General features: G+C 33.9%; 1 protein-coding gene across 1 annotated transcript; it reads right to left on the bottom strand.

Moving 5' to 3' along the window:
* Positions 1-7887: 7887 nt before the first annotated feature.
* Positions 7888-19872, bottom strand: wol (Dolichyl-phosphate beta-glucosyltransferase wollknaeuel). Its single transcript, XM_085958573.1, has 6 exons — positions 19718-19872; positions 17637-17811; positions 13715-13923; positions 12447-12661; positions 10143-10280; positions 7888-8777 (listed from the first exon to the last, which is right to left on the bottom strand). The coding sequence occupies exons 1-6, from the start codon at positions 19784-19786 to the stop codon at positions 8585-8587; spliced, it is 999 nt and encodes a 332-aa protein (XP_085814699.1). The 5' UTR covers positions 19787-19872; the 3' UTR covers positions 7888-8584.
* Between the last annotated feature and the right edge of the window lie 96 nt (positions 19873-19968).

Below are 19968 nucleotides of genomic sequence, written 5' to 3'. Positions count from 1 at the left end.
TTGGAAAAAAATGCCTAGTCGTACATTCTTATCTAATGAAGAATCAGTTGCCCCAGGGCATAAACCTTCTAAAAACCGATTGACATTGCTTCTTGGTGGAAACTTGGCTGGTGATTTACAATTGATGCCAATGTTAATTTATCAACCAGAAAATCCCAGAGCATTGAAAGGGAAGGATAAAGAACTGCTTACAGTAATCAAATAAAAAAGCCTGGGTTTACTGCGTTAATATTAAAAGATTGGTTCACTTTACATTTCGTGCCAGCAGTTAAGCAATATTGTAAAGTTAATGATTTACCATTTAAAATATTTTATTTAAAATAAGAAAAAGAAGAGTGGCAAAGAGTTAACTCTTGATAATTTTTTAAGGGAAACACCCGCAAACCCCACTTGTTTGGATTGCCATATGTTTTCATTAAGAAATCCAACAAAGTTTCATAGTTAAGTGGAAAGCGGTGATTATTGGTTTCAACGAGTTCCTTAGCTGGTAGCAATAACTCGTTTACATCATTTTCAGTAGGCGTAATCTTGATTTTTTTTTGTTTTTGCCTAACAATACGGACTTTGTCTTTGAATGTCGTATTTCTTTTTATATCTGATAGAGTGGAACTGTTGGATATAGTAGTGTCAGCCAAAGGCCTTTTAAAGCCAATGATTGGTGATACCGGGCTATCAGATTCGTTGTCTGGTTGTTCTACCTGAGAACATGCCTGTTCTTTTTGAGCTGGTATAATATTGTCATCGGGAAACTTTTCGTTTTGAATATCAATTTGTGAAGGCTGAGGCTCAATTGGATCTGAGTTTTTACAATGTTTGGCTAAATGGCCTTCTTCTTTACATGCAAAGCACGTCAGTTTCTCCTTAGAGAAATAAACCCAATACGTCGTATTGTCGTATTTAACTTGTAGTGATTCCGGAAGTTTTTCAGCATCTTCTGGATTAATGAAGACTTGCCTTCTAAAGCTGAGGATATGGGCATAGCCAGGTTCATTAATGCCTGCTCGTACGTGCGTGATATGGGACGTTGGTTTTACATGCAGATCTTCCAGACATTGCTGAATAGTGCTGTGTGGAATAACTGGGCAGACATTGGATATAATTATCCGCTTGGATTTTGACACAAGCGGTCTTACTTCCAGCACATGAACACCTATTTTGATTGTTACATTACTCTCAGTCAGTTTATCTGCGAGCTCTTTGGTGCTTAAATATAAGCATACTCGCCCATGTGAAATTCTAGACACGTACCTTATATTACTGGGTCCAACTTTTGTCCCTACGGTTACAGTGTATTGATGTATAGAGATGCCTTCAATTGCATCCAAAACGATGGCTTGCTCCTTTTTTGGGAAAGTGGCTTGTTGCGCCACTTTCGCATACGAAACGGTCTTTTCTCCCATGGCTGGTAACATTGTGCTATTTTTTGAGAATGTCCCTGTAGTCAGAGACACAATCTTCACAACAGTCACAAAAAAAAAAAAAAAAACAAAATATATATCGATCGATAAAATTACAACAATAATAACTCGCTGCTTCGTACATACACGTCCGCTCTTGACCGCGTCACAATCGGCACTTCGCAAACCCCACTTAAACATGTCTTTTAAACATCTTATATTTACTTGATAAATAAATATTTCAAAATACACACAATTTAATTTTTTTTACTTCCCTCTACTTTCGAACATTCAACATTCGCACACCTTTTCAGGAACCAATTATGTGCGAAAGTCGAGGTCCTCCTGTACACAATATTACCTCTGATGGTATAGATGTCATCACAAATCGTCTGGTGTTCGAATATATAACTAAACTCAACACAGTATAAAAGGTATTGAATGATATGTCAAATGTTGGCATGTGGCACGCTCACTCAGCGGACAACTTATACTGGTGGATCTATATACAAGAAGTTTCAAATTATTAAAGGTTGTTATGGGGTTTTTAATATTTATTTTTTTTCATTTTTTAAAGTAAAGTATGTACCTAATGTAATGACATTGAATCACGCAGAGACTGCTAATGAAGCGCACCCCAGAATTTTTTTTTCCAGGCTGGAGGAGCTCTGGCACTTCTTGAACAATTCTCATATTATGTTAGACATAACAATTTTGAACCATGTGAATATAGAAACTTGTCATTATTATTTGTAACTTTGAGTACTAAAATATGTATAGGTTAGGTTAGGTTAGTAAACTAGATGTATAAAAATGCAAGAAGAGTGATTATTCAATTCAATTCCAAAATGATTATGAGAAATTGTAGTGCCTTTTTACTTACAAGCGATATTTGAAATTATCAGTAGGTGGGTAGTTAAACATTGAAATATTGAAGAATCTTTTGGCAAATTGTGTTGAGGGGGGGTTTGATTAGGATTTTAAAAATCTATCGACCTGGTACTATTTTATTTAGCAATACACCACTGAGCGATACACCACTGAGATTTCTCCAGAGGAACATAATATAAATATGATAAAAATCATTTTAGCCCAAAATGTGAGATTGAACAACCCGGAATTCTGTTATTGATTTTTTTTATTTGAATCATTCATCCCAAAATATTTTTAATAGTAAGAACAGTCGAACTTGCTCATTATAAGTGTTACTCGGAGAATAGGTATTTTTAAATGAGTGGTCACATAACACAAAAAGTCGCAATTCAAACAAAAATACACAATTAGAATTTTTCCTCGATACAAGCATGGCATTCATAAACTACAAAAGAAGTTGTTTATTGTAATGAATGCTGGTAGGTACCTACTGACTTCACAAACCTTGGATTTTTTACATGGAATTTCAACCATATGCATGGATACTTTTCCAAGATTGTCGGCGAAAACACCAATTAGGTAGGTACTCAGACACTTAACTAGTGTCATAAACGTAATCCGATCTCGGCGGCAACATGTCCGGTCGGATTTTATTGCTTAGGGTCGAAATGTTTTTAAACAATTGTCACATTTACAGTTTTAAGAAGATTTTTGACGATATTTTAGCTCGGTATATGGAGAAAATCATAAACTAAAATATCAACGAATACTTCCTCATTAGATCCGAGATCTCGTTAGATCCGAGATCTCGCTATATCCGTGATTGTAATAACCGAATTCGACTGTAATTATAAATGAAAATGCTATTTTGGCAACTCAGTCAAGGTTTCAAAACATTTGGACTCTTCACACGCTCGGCTTTGACAACATTAAATCAGTAGTCACTTGTCCGGCGAACAGGTGAGTATCTGAGACAGTGACTAAGCACAGCAATCCAAGGAAATAAAGCGGGTATTGTTTTGGGTCCCGGGTTCGAATCCTGGGTCTGGCAAGTACACATATTGTTTTTTATTTGGTATACGAGTCAGAGTATGGACTTAATAGATTGGGCAAGTGGCTGACATCCATTTCTCATGAAATAAACTAAAAAAAAATCTGTTAATACATACCTCCATCCTGTGGAGGCCCACATTATCTTATTAGGATTGAACATGGTCAAAAAAAAGCCTTTTGGGTACACTTTAAGTACACGTAAGGGCCCCCTCAGTTGAACTTAGAAAAAACAAAAAATACGACTATCTGCCATCACACAACGTTTTGGGTTTCAAGTCATTTGGACTCTTGGCACGCTCCACTTCGAAAATGATGATATAAATTGTCAAGACAGTTTTCCAACAGAACAGGTGAGTGCGGCTCAGGTAATTAGAATGATATAAAGCAGGCATTGTTTTCGGTACCAAATCTATGTATCTTTACCAGTAGGGCAGTAGGGACATTTCGTCGTGGTAAATGCAATAGGTCGTATGTCAAAAAAATTTCAATTTTGTTTTATTGCACCATAGTGACCAGCCCAGTCATCTACACCATCTCCAATAGGTCTTATGTCGTTAGACCAATAAGAAGTCGACTATCCCAACACTTGCAAAAAGACGAACCGACACGTCATTGATATTGGTCACGCCAAACAGTCGTATGTCAGAGCTCATCATAATGATAGTAATGTTTTTGTTTATTTTTATTCCTCGTTCTTGACTTTATACTAAAGAATTCGTCAAATAATAATACGATGTAAGTAATTTACCAATCACTGTTTTTTAAAATCTACTTTATAATTACATTATTGTTGTCAGATTTAGTAAAATTTTCAAGATTCTTTCTACAGATAATCTAACATTACTTTTTGTCTCAAACTAAAGAAAAATTCTCCGACGTATATATGGACCGATCAGGGACAGCACCAATTGGAGAAGAAGATATATTGCTGAGCTCTACGGGCTATACGAAGATTGCAGCGCAGTTCAATCAATTAAGATTGGGGGACTGCGATGGCTAGGTCATGTGCACCGTATGAATGTACGTACGTATGATGTCCGGCAATCCAATCGGGCGTAGAAGAAGAGGCAGGCCAAAGATTCGCTGGTTGGATGGAGCTGCCAATGACTGCCGTGTTCTAGGGGTACCAAATTGGAAAGCGGCCACACTGGATAGGGACAGGTGGAGGGAGCTGTTGGAGGAGGCCAAGACCCACACCGGGTTGTCGTGCCCCTGATGATGATGACTTTTTGTCTCATTTATTTATTGTCAAAGTAATTATTTGTTCACCAATCACGATTGACAGTTTTAATAAGACACTGTTTATTTTGTTAAAAATTATTTAGTAAAAAGCTATTAAAATGATTAATGGAAGGTGTGGGCGGTACTTGGTATCTTTAGCAGTCAGCAACATTACTTCACCGGATACTAATGGTAAGAATAAATAAGATTATGTCGCCACAAATGTGGAGTGGAGATGATATTTTGCTGAGATGCATTAACGATTATCAAATTTAAAAATGATTATTTTCTTCAGGACCTCAAATAACCTGTGAAGTCGTAAGAACCACTGACTATATGGCGTTACAAGTTGAACCTGGGAATGCAGCGGAACTCGAAATCTTAGTCTTAGAGCATCCATTTGAAATCACTTTTCAAAATATTGGTTCAGAAATAGAACTCGATTTCGCTGAGGTTAATAATACTTTGACTATCAAAACTCCAATTTTAGAACAAGCAGAATCATTGCTGAGGCAACCTTCGGACATAAAGATAGCAGAGAACATTGTATCAACACAATCATCCCTGAGATAAAATATAGATTGTGATATGACGATGACTGAACATCTAAGTGGCCCTGAACATTTACTATCTGATATCAGTAGTGACTCTGAAGCTCTGTATCAACCTGAATCAAATCAATCAAGCTCATCAGAAGACTTAGAGGAGTTTGCTATGCAGTCTGACACCCATGGTGACGAACCTACTGAGCAAGTCAATCAAAGAAAACGAAAAGGGCAAAGCAATAATTGTAAAGAGTGGAAGAGGCAAAAAAAACTCTCAACTGCTTAGACTATAGATACATCTCAACTGCTCAACTCAACTCAATCAGCTCAACTGCGATTGCTAGGCAAGTCTTATGCGGGTTTTGAGAAGCATGAAGAGTCCGGCAAGGGCGGCAAGTATAGACAGACGTCTAAAAAAGATTCTATGACCATAGGTCCACGTTGTGGTGGGCATAGTGACATGCTCAAAAGGGTGGGCCAAAAATAGCCTTTAAGTGCGATACAATCAGTGATGAACAACGCAGCTTGCTATTCACAAATTTTTGGAAGAAAACAAAATAATACTACCTACCGTTTAAATAAAAAAATTACTTTTCTAAAAAAAAGTATTCTTTTAAAACTGTTCTTTTTTCTTTTAAGTAGGTATTTACCTGCTCTGTTTTATGCAAATACATAATTAAACTATGATATTTTTAAATAAATCTTTTTAAAAATTATTGTGTGTTATTTTGAATATTAACTTTTAATCTTTTCTTTTAAACATTGAAATCGTTTTTATACAAGCGCCTAATTAAACAGAGATTTATAATAAAAAAAAACTTTTTCATTAGTTTAAGCTTACTTTTTAAACGTTTATGTACAAGTGTATAATAATATGTCTATATTAATATAATATTATATTTTGTTTCATTATAAATACCTAATTTTAGTGTTTTCAATTTAAGTATGTTTGCATAAAAATTGGACTTATGTCAACAAAAGTGGCCAACATTGACGATCAAATAGTTGTATGTCAACCTAACTTTCTTATTATTCATCTTACATCAAAATGATGATAACAGTCTTAACAGGGAACAAATTCTACTAAGTAAATAAATTTGTGAAAAAAATCGGTGCATTGGGGTTAAGATGGGATAGTTTTTTGTCTCTCCTGAAAAGTTTGGTATCTTTGACATACGACCTATTGCATTTACCACGACGATTTATTATTTAAAAAATATATTATGTATAATTTTTGTACAATCTGCACAATAATATTAAAAATGTGACAAATCGTGTTTTTAGTTGGTTTTAATATTTTATATAAAATCATTGTAGGTTGTAGATTTTAATTAGTATCTCAATTATATTAAATAGTCTGGATAAAGGAGTAGATTGCCCCATAAATTTATAACGACCTATTAAAATGTCTACTTAGGTCATCGCTCTGTATTTGTGACCAAACACATTTTGATCCCTCTGATAACCCGGTGATAAACTGTATTATGACTTTCATAAGAGTGGCGAACATGTCAAATCAATGTATGTAGTGAGAAAAGACAGACGTGGAACACGGGAGCACAGTGATATACTATTGTAGTTATGCCTTCAAAACCAGCCACATGTATATCACAAAACTTTACAAACACGCAAAAATCATTGCGAATTTTAATCTTTAAACCCTAGAATACGGAAATATTTTTTTTAAAACAACTACATACAAAGTATATTATTTTTTAATAATATTTCCATGTATACAGTGAGATTCACGATGGACGAGTGGAAAAGTAGTCGCTTATAAGCAGTGTTGCCAACCGTACTATAATTATAGTACAATACTATAATAATGATTCTGCAAAAAATGTAAAATACTATAATTTTACGCCGAATATGCTAAAATACTATAATTTTAAAGGATTCGAGCCGAAAAATGTTCCTGTACTATATTTTTTACAGAAATACTATAATTTTTACGCCTTTGTACTATAGTCAGCATAGAAAAATATGGCAACACTGCTTATAAGTCATGGGTGTTGATTTCAAATTCCGGGTGTGACAAAATCACGTTATTTTCTCAGTGTGCATTTGAGGCATCTAATAATAAAAACCGATAAGTTACGTGCCATGTTCGTCTCGTACATGTTCTCAGTGGCGGGTTTAGGGATGTGGAAGCCCGAGGCACTGACTGATTTTGAAACCCCCCACATGATAAAAAAAATTAATAAAAAATCATAAATTCAGACTACTGACGTATCCAACGAAAATTTCAATTTAACTCTTTCCTAAAAGAACATTCTGTAACTAACTTGAATTTCAAAAACTAACCGTCACTGTCTGCAGTTCGCAGTTCAATGAAAACAAATACGTATGACTGAGAAAGTACCTATGCACTATTTATGTCAAATCTTAAAGCCTACATCCACCCTTCGCCGCTGATATTCTAATTGATTTAAATTTTGTACTATTCCATTTGAGTCGTTTTATGCAACCCAGATTTTGCCTTTCGGCACCTTCATGAACTATGCGCACTCACCAATGGTAAATGCACACTGACAACGAATACAGTTAATTCTCATTTATTAAATAAATTTATAGTGCAAAACTTAAATCAATTAGAATTTAAATTCAATTTCGATAGTATTAATTTACTACAAAAAATATATGTTTTTGTTGCAAAAAAACACATGAAATATGTGAAATGGATGAAGGATTTGCAGTAAACAAGGAATAGTATTTCTCTAAATCAGCGTTTCTTAACCCTTTTGATCTGCGACCCAATTTAATAGTTTACCCAAGATAAAATAAATAGAATAGCACATACAGAGAAAAAATTATTTTATTTTAATAATACTAGATACAGTTTTGGTAAACAACATTTGATCCTATTAATGTGAACCTCAGCTTCGCAGCGACGCGGGGCTTTTGCTAACAGTGTAGTGAAGTGTTTCGTCACCTTGTACTTCAATAAATTACTCTGCTAGTTTATTAATACTGACAAAGTCTTCGTGCAAGTCATTTACATCAAAATTAATCGATGTTCGTACCCATGTATATTTTAAATAATCTCCTTCGGGAATATATCAGTCAAATTCTTCCATTAATTTATTTAAATGACTGATGATAACATTTTGTAAATCGACTTCAGCGAAATTAATATTTTCGTCTTCATTATGTCGATTAAGGGAGAAACTAAAATCCGACAAACTGGTTGATGATGGAACTCATAAACTGACCAATGACTAATGCTTCGCACACGACGCTACTGAAACCCACTTACAATAATAATCTCACCTCAAACTGTCAAACCCTTTGTCTTTCCTGCTTGACAGCTACGTTTTTATTGTTTTTTCTAAGATTTAATGAGTGAACTTATGATGTTGTTAACCCTTAAACAATAATGACATCAGTAGTGTGAGATAAAACCGGAATGAATAAATTTTATAATAATTATTATACTTTACATTTCCTAAACTAAAGTAAATATAATCTAAAATAATTAAATCCATAGTACACAAGTTATTCAGCCTTTCGCAGTTTCCATGCACCGATTCGATACCTCAGCCAGATGAGTCCAAGATCTCTTCCCATCTGCAGCCACGACCATACAGGAGTCACTTTGGATCCATCAATCTCTATCCAGTTTATTGCGTCCTCTGCAATTGGTATTTTTAGATGTTGTGCAATGTACAACAATTCAACATCAAACGCCCTTGAAGAAAAAATGATAAATGATTAACACATCTCCCGAATATTTTGGTTATATAGCTGGAAGAAGGAAGACATCATAGCAGCGACAGAGGGTGAAGGTAGGCTGTGTAAATCGACAGAAATAGTGCACACTTAACTTTGTCAGTCATTCTTATTTGTTTATGCTTCTATTTATAAAATATCTAAAATTATGTATGATTTAATGGCTTAATTTTAGATATTTTATAGATAGATGAATATTTTTGACTATTGTTTATTATGGCCAGGGCTTGAAATGAACCGGAGCGCCATTCCGGTTCTTGAAATCATCAAAATTATCGCTTCACCTCGTGGAAACGTTAATTTGGCATCTGAGATAGATAGACCACATAATAAAAAAATTTGACATGCTTATTTCTATAAAATATACATAAAATTAGACAACTATGTTAATATTTTCGGAAAATTATCAAGCGCTCCGGTTCGTAAAATTTTCTATTTCGAACGCTGATTATGACTTGGTTTACCACAGGGTTTAATTAAATTTTAAAAACTAATCAATACCATCTATAATTATTCTTAATTCAATGAAAACAAATAAGTATGACTGACAAAGTTTAGTGTGCACTATTTGTGTCGGATCCCCACAGCTTACCTCCACCCTTCGCTGCTGAGACACGGCATTTAGTCAGGTCGGAGATAGATAATAATGCCATAGGTTTTCCACTAACACAGACCCTGCATGCCGCTGAATGTTAAGAGGGGTGAAGCTAAGTCATGGGGAAAGCTTGAAAAATCATTCAGGTCCTGAAATAGTAGTGCGCGGTTTATAGTCAAAAGCTCTGCCTACCACTCAAAGTAGTGCTTATAATATTAGTAGTATATCATCGGCCTACTATGCAAACCTTCTATGTTTGTTTTATGTAAATGTTTAGGAGAGAGTTAATACGTTTTATTTAATACATTTCTTTTATAAATAAAAAAGTTTTTTCTACAATATTATTTAAGTCATTGGACGCTGAAGACGCACCAAGCGCGTAACGATCAGGCGGCCGATTGATGTAATTAGCATATTATTTAAATGTGATAATTAAAAAGTAATTATCTACTCAGCAGTCAAGTACACTCTTTTTTGATATATCTAAATATATATGTAATTTTTTTCTGTTACAACATTTAATAATGGTTCTAGAATTTGGTCTCTAGATAGACGGAGTCTTATACGCATTCATATTACGATTTTTAATAACCGCCTTGTATACGGAATTACCCCAAATGATATCCGTGTTATATTAGATCAAGAAAAATGAAGGAAACGTGTTACCGTGTTAGTAATAGTTAGAATAACCCTGCATGTATTATTGATTACAAAATCTATAATTCTCACCATCTTTCCACGTGCATATTGTGAAAACAAATGCGCGCGGCTTGTCTCGTTAGAACTTTGAATCCACATTGCGTGTCTTTGATCCCTCGAACCGCAAACAGCCACACGAGGAAGTGGAATCCGTACATTAAAATAGTCCTGAAAAATAAATATATTTAAATTTAAGAAACTGCAAGCGATATTAAAAAAATAATATTACATAGTGTGAAGAATAACACAAAACACATTGTTACTTCACTACCTCGATCTGAAATTTTTACCACGTTTTTATTAGCTCGTATTCTTGTTTGTCCAGTACAAATTTTTTCTTGTTTGTCCAATACAAATCTTGCTATCGATTTTTAACTAACTTCCCGACTACCTGGACATTTGAAAATTTTAGAATACATATATCAGAACAAGATGACAATGAATTTTTTTAATACTTTTAGCCATCTTTAAGCAGAATTGAATTCATTTTCAGTTAATTCTATTTTGTATGAAGAGTTATTTCGGAAAAAATTTGTAAAAAGTAAAACACTATTATTGGTTGCTAAGGGGCTCCTAGCAACTAAATTATTAATATATACGTGCGTTGCTATGGAGATCAATATGAAATGTCAAAATGACATTTCAGTATTCTACATATATTTATTCAGTATTTCTTATAAAGTACAAAAAAAGTATTTATTAATACATAGAATGGTCAAGTTTATATGATTCAACAGAAAATTTAAAAACGTGGTATATAAAAAGTTCTTTTTCTCTTGTAATTATTACTTTAAAGTTTTCAGTATGGTGGAAGATTGAAAATGTATTAAATTTCTTTGTACTTCACTGTGTTATATGTACCTACATAATTGCAAACCCCAGGTCACAGTCATATAACAATGCTAACAATATAATTGGCATATACCTATCGGTTGGTGTATAATGTAGATTTTAAAAAATCAACAGTTTTGCTGAATGAATTTCTTGTAGAGCCCACAGTCTTAACTTAATTGGGTCAACTGCAGTGGAGTGTTGTTTAGCGGTAGGTAGTGAAATGTCGCAAAGTTAACATGAAACTGAAACTACGCATGACACGTGTTTATATTAGTAAGAATATATAAATCAGTAGTGAAAGAAGAGATAGGCTGTAGAGATCCGACATAAACAATGCACACTAAACTTTATCAGACATTTTTTTTTCAGACACAATTTCAGATGGTATTAGTAAGTTTTTTTTAAATTCAATTAAACCCTGCCTAAAGCAATCCATAATAGATATTAGATAAAAATAAGATGCTGGCCTTTTGTCCGGGATCCCCGAGTTCGATTGTCGGTGAGGTCACAATATAATTATGTGATTTTCTCAAAGACTGGGTGTTTGTGATTGTTTATCTTCTATTACGAAATACACTACTGTCATTGGGCCCCATGGCCTGTTATAGTGTTAAAAAAAATATAACATATGTACAGTTGAACTTGGTTATTACGAGGAAGATGGGACCGACTGAATTTGCTCATTAAGAGCATTACTCGTTATATCAGAGAATAGGTATTTTTAAATGAGCGGTCACATAACACAAAAAGTCGCAATTCAAACAAAAATATACAATTAGAATTTTTCCCCGAAACAAGCATGGCATTCATAACTACAAAAGAAGTTGTTTATTGTAATGAACGCCGGTTGGTACCTAGTGACTTCACAAACCTTGGATTTTTTACATGCAATTTCAACCATATGCGTGTATACTTTTTCAATATTGTCGGCGAAAATACCAATTGGGTAGGTACTTAGACGCTTAACTAGTGTCATAAACCTGATTCCGGCGGTATCCTGTCCGGTCGCATTTTATTGCTTAGGGTCGAAACGTTTTTAAACGATTGACATATTAACAGTTTTAAGAACATTTTTGACCATATTTTAGCTCGGTATAACCGATAAGTAGCTCGTTATAAAAGTGAATAAACATATGAAGAAAATCATAAACTAAAATGTCAACGAATGTTACATCCGAGATCTTGCTATATCCGTGATCGTAATAACCGAGTGCGACTGTATTTATATTTTTTTTTTGTCGCAACTGATATAAATAAATATTATAAATTGAAATTTGCAGGAATTACTTATTTGGGAATTTTTGTATTTATATTTTCAAGTCAAATATTGTAGGCCATAAAAGGTGCATAGACCTTAGGCACTCTGCTTCTTGTGCCTTATGGATAAAGTGGTCATGGATATGAGAACAATATGCACAGTGCAATTGTAATTTTATAAAGAAGGACACAAACTACGATTGTTACAACAGAATTTTTTTCTATTAAGTGAATGCATTTTACCTAAATACACTTCTGTTGGCTGTAGCGTCGTCTTGTAAGTGGGCCCGAGATCCGATAGCTATCGCTAATTTTTCTGACACGGCTTCTGATTTTTTTAAATAGTTCTCCCCACATAGTCTCTCAATACTGGCTTCCAGTTTTGTAAAATCGGAAAACTTTGATGCTCCATCTGCATCGGCAAAAAGCAACAGTGCACCCCTCGCGCTTTGCATACCCTAAAAACAATGTCATCAAAAAAAGAGAATTACAAATTAATAGAATTTCAAAAATTAAAAAAAAAAATTAAAGGAAAAACTTACTACTATACAAAATGACAATATTTCCCAATATTTACAAGGTTTATAATTTATCCCGCTGTATGCACACGAATTATGAGGATATTGTGGTATCTAATTTTTTACCAAAATTGAATATTACGAGTTTTACAACTATACTATAATGCATTTCTTATAATTCTAGATTTCATTATAATGACATGATACAATAAAATTGCTTTATTGCAAAATTAAAAAAACTTACCGATTATCAATTTTATTGCAAACAAACAGTTACATACTCGTACTAGAGTCCGATATCTATAAGCTGGCGTACACGTCATCACGGTTCTTTTGTGAACTAGTGGTACTAAATTCCTAAATTCCCCCTGCTTCAGCATTACGTCCGCCTCCTGCCAACTCCATCGTCAATGCGACGCTAGCGACGCGATGACGTGTACACCAGCTTATAGAAATCGGAGTCTATGTACATTACATTTAGGATTATACAGAGGACTAATAAATTATATTATATTGTAATGAAAACATGCATAGAACATCAATAATTTATTTATTGAACATACATAACTTAAAAACACCTCAGATATAATTATACCTACTAGAAAAAATTTCATTTTAAAAAAATATGACACTCGACGGGGGTTGAACCTGTATAACCACTGGTATCGCAGCAATGTGCTTTAACCAAGGTGAGGTGTTATCAAGTTATCAAACCTTATGAATTATTTGTTGAATAAAAGAAATTATTTATTTATTTATGCTTATTCAACAAAAATTACTGTAAATGAGCATGTATATTTATCTATATTTCCCATTAGACCTCTGGCTTTATATAACAAGGTCTGTTTCATTTCTAATTTATATGTAGTTTCAATAAATATATACGAAGAATTGCGTGATAAGGAATAGTTGTAGTTTACAGATTATTTAAATATTTAAACAACTATACAATCACACGGTTTCAAATAATGTCTCAGCAAAAAGATGCCTTACCAATCTCACAGCCCCACCTTTGCCTCTATTCTGAACGAGATCCAACACTCTGATTTTGTCGGATCCATATTTCTCGGAATACTTATTGGCTACGGATACAGTCTTGTCGCGGCTTCCATCGCTCACTACTATCACTTCATATCGGAAATCTGGCACAGCCTTTATCCTTTCTTCCAAAAACTGAAGACATTCATCCAGCATTGGTGGCACTAAAATAATAAACATAGTTATATTGGTTGATGAAAATTTTAACACCAAACCAACGTTGGAGAGTCATTTAAAATACTGATACCGACTAAGAACAAAAATGGATGATATTCATATTGTAAAGCGTTTCTTTGTTAAAGGGGGACGGGACATGCTCAGCGTACGTCAAAATGGAGCTTTTATGGTATTTTCAAAGCATGATCCTGGACATTCCTTAAACGTTGTAGATAATCTATTTACATAATTTTGAAGTCTTATTATCCTTTATATTTATTTTAAACATTTGATGACTGCATAAAGTATTTTTATTACATAAAATAGTATTCTTTTAAACCTCTCGCTCTAATGTTTTAGAATATAGTCATATTTCAGTACGTCCATGTGAAGTGGTGTTAAGATTTTTCATATTTAGTAATTTTTAAAAGCATTTATAAAACCATTAGTAAAATTTATATCGATATTATTATAGTGAAATATTTACAATAAAAAATTATATCGATCTGTGATCCCAAATTTTACAAGAATTAGGCATTTTATTATTCAAAAAATGGGCAAGATTTACACATTTAAAGATAATTTTAAAGATACTGATTATAAGCTATGTCTTTGACCATTCAAATGTGATAAACATTCTACGAATAATGTTTGCTTTATAATAATTATTCATCTAAGAATAAGGTAGTATTTTTTTGAAATACGCCATTTCTATTGGCATTTCCCAGTGGCTAAGCTACAACATACGGCCGTAGCCATAAATTGACAAACGATAAATAAAGTAGGGAGTAAGATTATGTTAATGTGCGTGTTTGAACATGTACCGTTTAAAAAAAAAAATTCGGTTAGGTAAATATATTATATACAACGTTTAAGGAATGTCCAGGATCATGCTTTGAAAATAGCATAAAAAGCTCCATTTTGAAGTACGCTGAGCATGTGGTGGGCCGTTAATACAGTTTTAGAAATAGTTATTAATTACCATTTTTGCCACCACAGAGTGATGATAATACGAGGGTGGGTCAATAATTCCTTAGAAAAAAGCATTAAAACAGTTTTAATTTTTGTATTTTTTTTTTATTTCTCAACATAATCTCCTTGGAGCTCAATACACTTGGTTAGACGTTTCTCAATTTTTTTTAAACCGTCAGAAAAATAAGTTTTCGGAAGGTCCTCAAAATAAGCTTTTTTCCGATCGATGACTTCTTCATTTGAAAAAAAACGTGTTTGGGAAAAGGAAACAGTCACTGGGGGCTAAACCTGGCGAATCCGGTGGGTGGTCGACCAATTCGAACTTCAATTCTTCAATTTTAGCCATTGATCGTAAACATGTGTGAACACGGGCATTGTCCTGATGAAAGAGGATTTTTTTCCTGTTTAAATGAGGCCGTTTTTCTTCAATTTTGTTTTTTAGCTGGTCCAATAAAGATGCCGGATTCATCCGGATTGCGTTGCATGAGCGACAACAGGGCTTTAGAGGCCACCACCCTATTGCGTTTATTGTCGACTGTGAGCAAACGCGGCACCCATCTTGCAGAAATATTTTTCATGCCCAATTTGTCATGTAAAATAGAAATGACGCTACCTTTTGAGATCCCTGTAACCTCAATTATCTCACTCAACTTTAATCTTCGGTCACTTAACACCATATCGTGGATTTTATTGATCATTTCTGGTGTAGTCACCTCTACAGGACGTCCTGAGCGTGGTTCATCCTTTATTGATGTACGACCACGTTTAAATTCATTTAACCAGTTATAAATAGTTGCAAGTGAAGGAGCAGATATGCCGTGAACTAAATCCAACTAATTTTTTATTTCCTTTGCTGTTAACCCTTTTATATTAAAATGTTTAATAACAGCTCTAAACTCAATTTTCTCCATTTTCCATTTTTCCATTTTCCACAAGCAAATTTTTTTTTTAAATGTACGAGAAACACACAACAACCCGACCAATCTGATTGAAACTTCGCAGCATACTGAATCGGTAGTGCCGCTGCATGAAAACAAACCGCTTACAGTACTAGTCGCGCCACCTGTCGGCTTTTCTAAGGACTTATTGACCCACCCTCGTAATATATATTGACCAATTTTTTCATATTTCATCCATTTGCCAGAAGCATTAGATTCCTGATTTAGATCGAACTTGTATTGAAGAAAATGTAATTTTTGCTAGAGATTTGATTTGAGCCCATAACAACGGTTTCAAAGATGGATGCACTACTAACATTCCACCATCGGTGAATATCTAAATACTTGTTCATTATTAGCAACTTTATGTTGGCATCTATAATTTAGGAACATGCCAAATGTAAAATAAGAGAAAAAGATTGCTTAAAATCCCCCTATAAAGTTGGTACCTACGAATAAAAAAAAAAGAAGGAATGGGCATATGTACAAATCACGGCAATCAGAAAGGCCGGCAAATATGGCCGACATTGCGTGATACACAAACATAAAATACACAAAATTACAAACACATACAAAGTTTATACACACACGTACAGACCACGTTATATTTTTTTACACAAAATCGTCGCTTTCCAAGATGGCGAATTTGGTTGCCCGTTTTTATACTGGAATGAATCAGTATGTTCCTTCCTTTCTTTTTTTATTCGTATTTGTATTCATTTTTTTGAAACTGCCAAGAAAATTGTTTTGCATAAGTAAAAGTATTATTTCTACAATTAATAATAATTAATGAACTTCTACATTATTTTAAGGAACCACCACAATATATTATAATACTCACGTATAATTGAAATAATAACTATGTTTTCACTGCGTAACGCAAATGACCAATGCTATTTTGAACTGTCATATGTCAGGAATGTTTTTAAAATTAGAACTGCGCAGAAGACTCGTGTTCATTTTTAGGAAAATTATACAAAAGATTTTGTTTTTTAAAAACCTATCACCAAAACCTCCTGATTGGTTTTTACACATTTCATGCAGTTTTACTTTACTAATATAGAAGATAGCACCCGCATGGCCCAGAATCTGAATTCAACCAACTTAGATTCGCAAGGAGAATACCCCTCTCTATCAGTGGCGAAGGGTGGAGGTAGGCTGTTAAGATCCGCCATAAATAGTGCACACTAAACTTTGTCAGTCATACGTATTTGTTTTCGTTAAAATAAGACAACAATAATTTACAGACGGTGTTGGTTAGTTAACCGCTAAAACTATTATGGTTTGGTTTAGGCAGGATTCAATTGATTTTTAAAAACTAACCAATACCATCTTTAAATTGTATTGATCTTAACAGCCTACCTCCACCCTTCGCTACTGCTCTGTATTCTATCTGTATTCTACGAGGACCATGTGATGACCTGTCCATGCTCCTATATGGTTGGTATTTGACCAAGACTCAAAGGTTTCGACTTTAAAATTTTGGAAACAGTTGTCACTCGAGTAGAAGCCACTTATGAATACTCAAATTTGTGAGCAGACATGTCGGTCTTTGATTAAGATGTGACCATAAAGGCTATTTATGCTTTTGGGACATGTACTCTGGATACTGCCACAAAGATTTCAAAGTTGTGGACGGCCCGGCCTTACCCTATACCATTACTACAAAAACAATCCATCTGCTGCTAATCAGAAACGGTGCAGTACATGGCGCTGATCCAACGGAAATGTCGTGGCATTGTGCTTGCTCTATACTCTCTTTGCTGGAGTGTGACAAAATGAGGTAATATTGAACAAAAATAAATACTTACATCTTTCCTCTTCATCAAAGGCTGGAACTATCACACTCAAATTGATGGTGGAAGAATCATTTAAAGACGGGAAACTCACATCTTTCCCTGATTTGATATCTTTGAAATACTTCTCTTCTTTGTGACGGACCACATTTGGATATGGCTTCGTGAAAATCATAAGAATCAAACAAAGCTGAAAGAATAAGAATATTATACAACTGAAAAATGTCATGTAGTCAAAAAAAGTCATATGTCAGCTCCAGATTAAAACAAAGCTCAACATTTTTCTAAGCGTTGGCCTATAGCGTCGTGGGTCCCAGGTTCCAATCCTGGGTCTGGCAAGTACACAAATTGTTTTCAATTTGTGTACTTGCCAGATGAGTTAGAGTATGGACATAATAGGTTGAGCAAGTGGCTGGCATCCATCTCTCATAAAAACAAAATCTGTTAATACAAACCTCTACTCTGTGGAGGCCCATATTATGATCCTATTAGGATCAGACATGGTTGGCCAACATTTGACAATAGACAAAGCGAATTAAGTTATATTCATCGATTCACTTTGCGAATTACGCAATTAAATGTTTTCTCTTCACAATTCATAGTTTATTTTGAAAATGATAACATTTTAATTAGAAGCAATATTGATGATTCTAGGCATAGCCGAAATATGAAAATGACAAAGTGTATATTAACTAAAATACTTGCAGTTTAATCAGCTTTCTTTCTTTCTTTTAGAGAGACTCTGGTACTAAACGGTTATCCCTGATACAGCGGCAAACACATTTTTAAAATAGCCGATATACTGGATAATTTGTTAGGATAACCTAACCTAACCTAACTTAACATTACCTAAAAGAACCCAAACTAACAAATAATCCAGTATATCGGCTATTTTTAAAATGTGTCTGCCGCTGTATCTGGGATAACCGTTCTAATGCATCATCTGGGGAATTTAAAAAATTCGCTCAATCACATACCTAAGTCACCCCCCGGTCCCTGAATCAGCGCTTCCATCTTTCCACACTACATACAGTGCTATGACGTGTCGGCCACAATATAAAACTTAATAATATTGTAATACGCGACACTACTGTCACAAATGTGTCCAAATTAAATACAACATCGGTTTAAACATTATATTTCATCTATACGATTAATGCACTTATTATTAAAAGCAATGAATACATGATTATAAAAATATTATATAGGTAAGGAGGATAGTACTAGAGGTGGGAAAACTGGTTGATTTTGAAGACTAAGTATACTTACTACCAGTATAAAAAAATACTTAGTATTGAAACTTGTTCCAAAATACCTACTAGTATTTGGAATACTATAATTAGAGCGTTTGGTGTGCGTATACGACATAAGTTGCATACTCAACTGGAATTAAAACTAACTCCATATTAGTATTTGAAATATCTACTTCAATAGAATCACTAAAAATATACTGAACTGGGCTAAATGTCCCATTTATTATAAAATTTTAAGCACATTTTAAATTTATGAGTTGTTTTTATGTGAGGTTATAAATATAATATTCTTGAATGAATATACAATGATTTTTTATTTCAAACATGTTTTGAGCTGTCATCAATCATCATAATAAGCCTGTGCCGTCACCATATTCACAAGGGAATATTTGATCCAATAATTACACAAAATTTGTCACCTATTGTTTAAACATAAGCGAGTCGCAGCGTCCGCAGTGATGATGTCATACGTAGCAACAGTACCAACTAGCTAGCGGACGGCGAGATCTCATAGCATGCGTCGAACTTTTTAGTATTAGTATTTTGTAACAAGTATATTGGGCCACACGTACTGAGTATGTGTAGTATAATGCCGAAACTTGAGTACGCAAACTGGTGACAGTATTTATAACTCACCTCTAGTACTTAAGTACTACATTTTTTTTTAAATAAGGCCATGAAAATTCCATAGTAGTAGTAAAGTGTTACGTTACACAGAAAATATCAAATGTGTAGTACTAGCAGTGATAGTTATTCAAATTACACAAATTTACCGGACGTACCTAGTGTCAAACAAAAAACCTTATCTTAAAAAGTATAATGAATAAAAATACATATACTAACCAGCATGAATAAGGAAATAGCCAAACAGCCTCCATATATGATGGCAGTAGTTATTTGTAAATAAAACATTTTAATTCTGTGGAATACTGTCCCATTACATTTAAAAAAATAACCTCAATCAACAGCTGCCACGTCCGGGTGACATTTGATTTGACGTAAATATACAATCAGTGTTGCCATGTCTACTGATATTTTTTGATATTTTTGGCAATATACTGAATCCACTGATATTTTATGAAATCTACTGATAT

The sequence above is a fragment of the Rhyacophila brunnea genome, unplaced genomic scaffold, assembly GCF_057557595.1.
Source record: "Rhyacophila brunnea isolate RB1 unplaced genomic scaffold, BYU_Rbru_1.0 scaffold_8, whole genome shotgun sequence".
NCBI lineage: Eukaryota > Metazoa > Arthropoda > Insecta > Trichoptera > Rhyacophilidae > Rhyacophila > Rhyacophila brunnea.
Note: the sequence above shows the minus strand (reverse complement) of the source record. Positions and strands in the feature narration are given on the sequence as shown.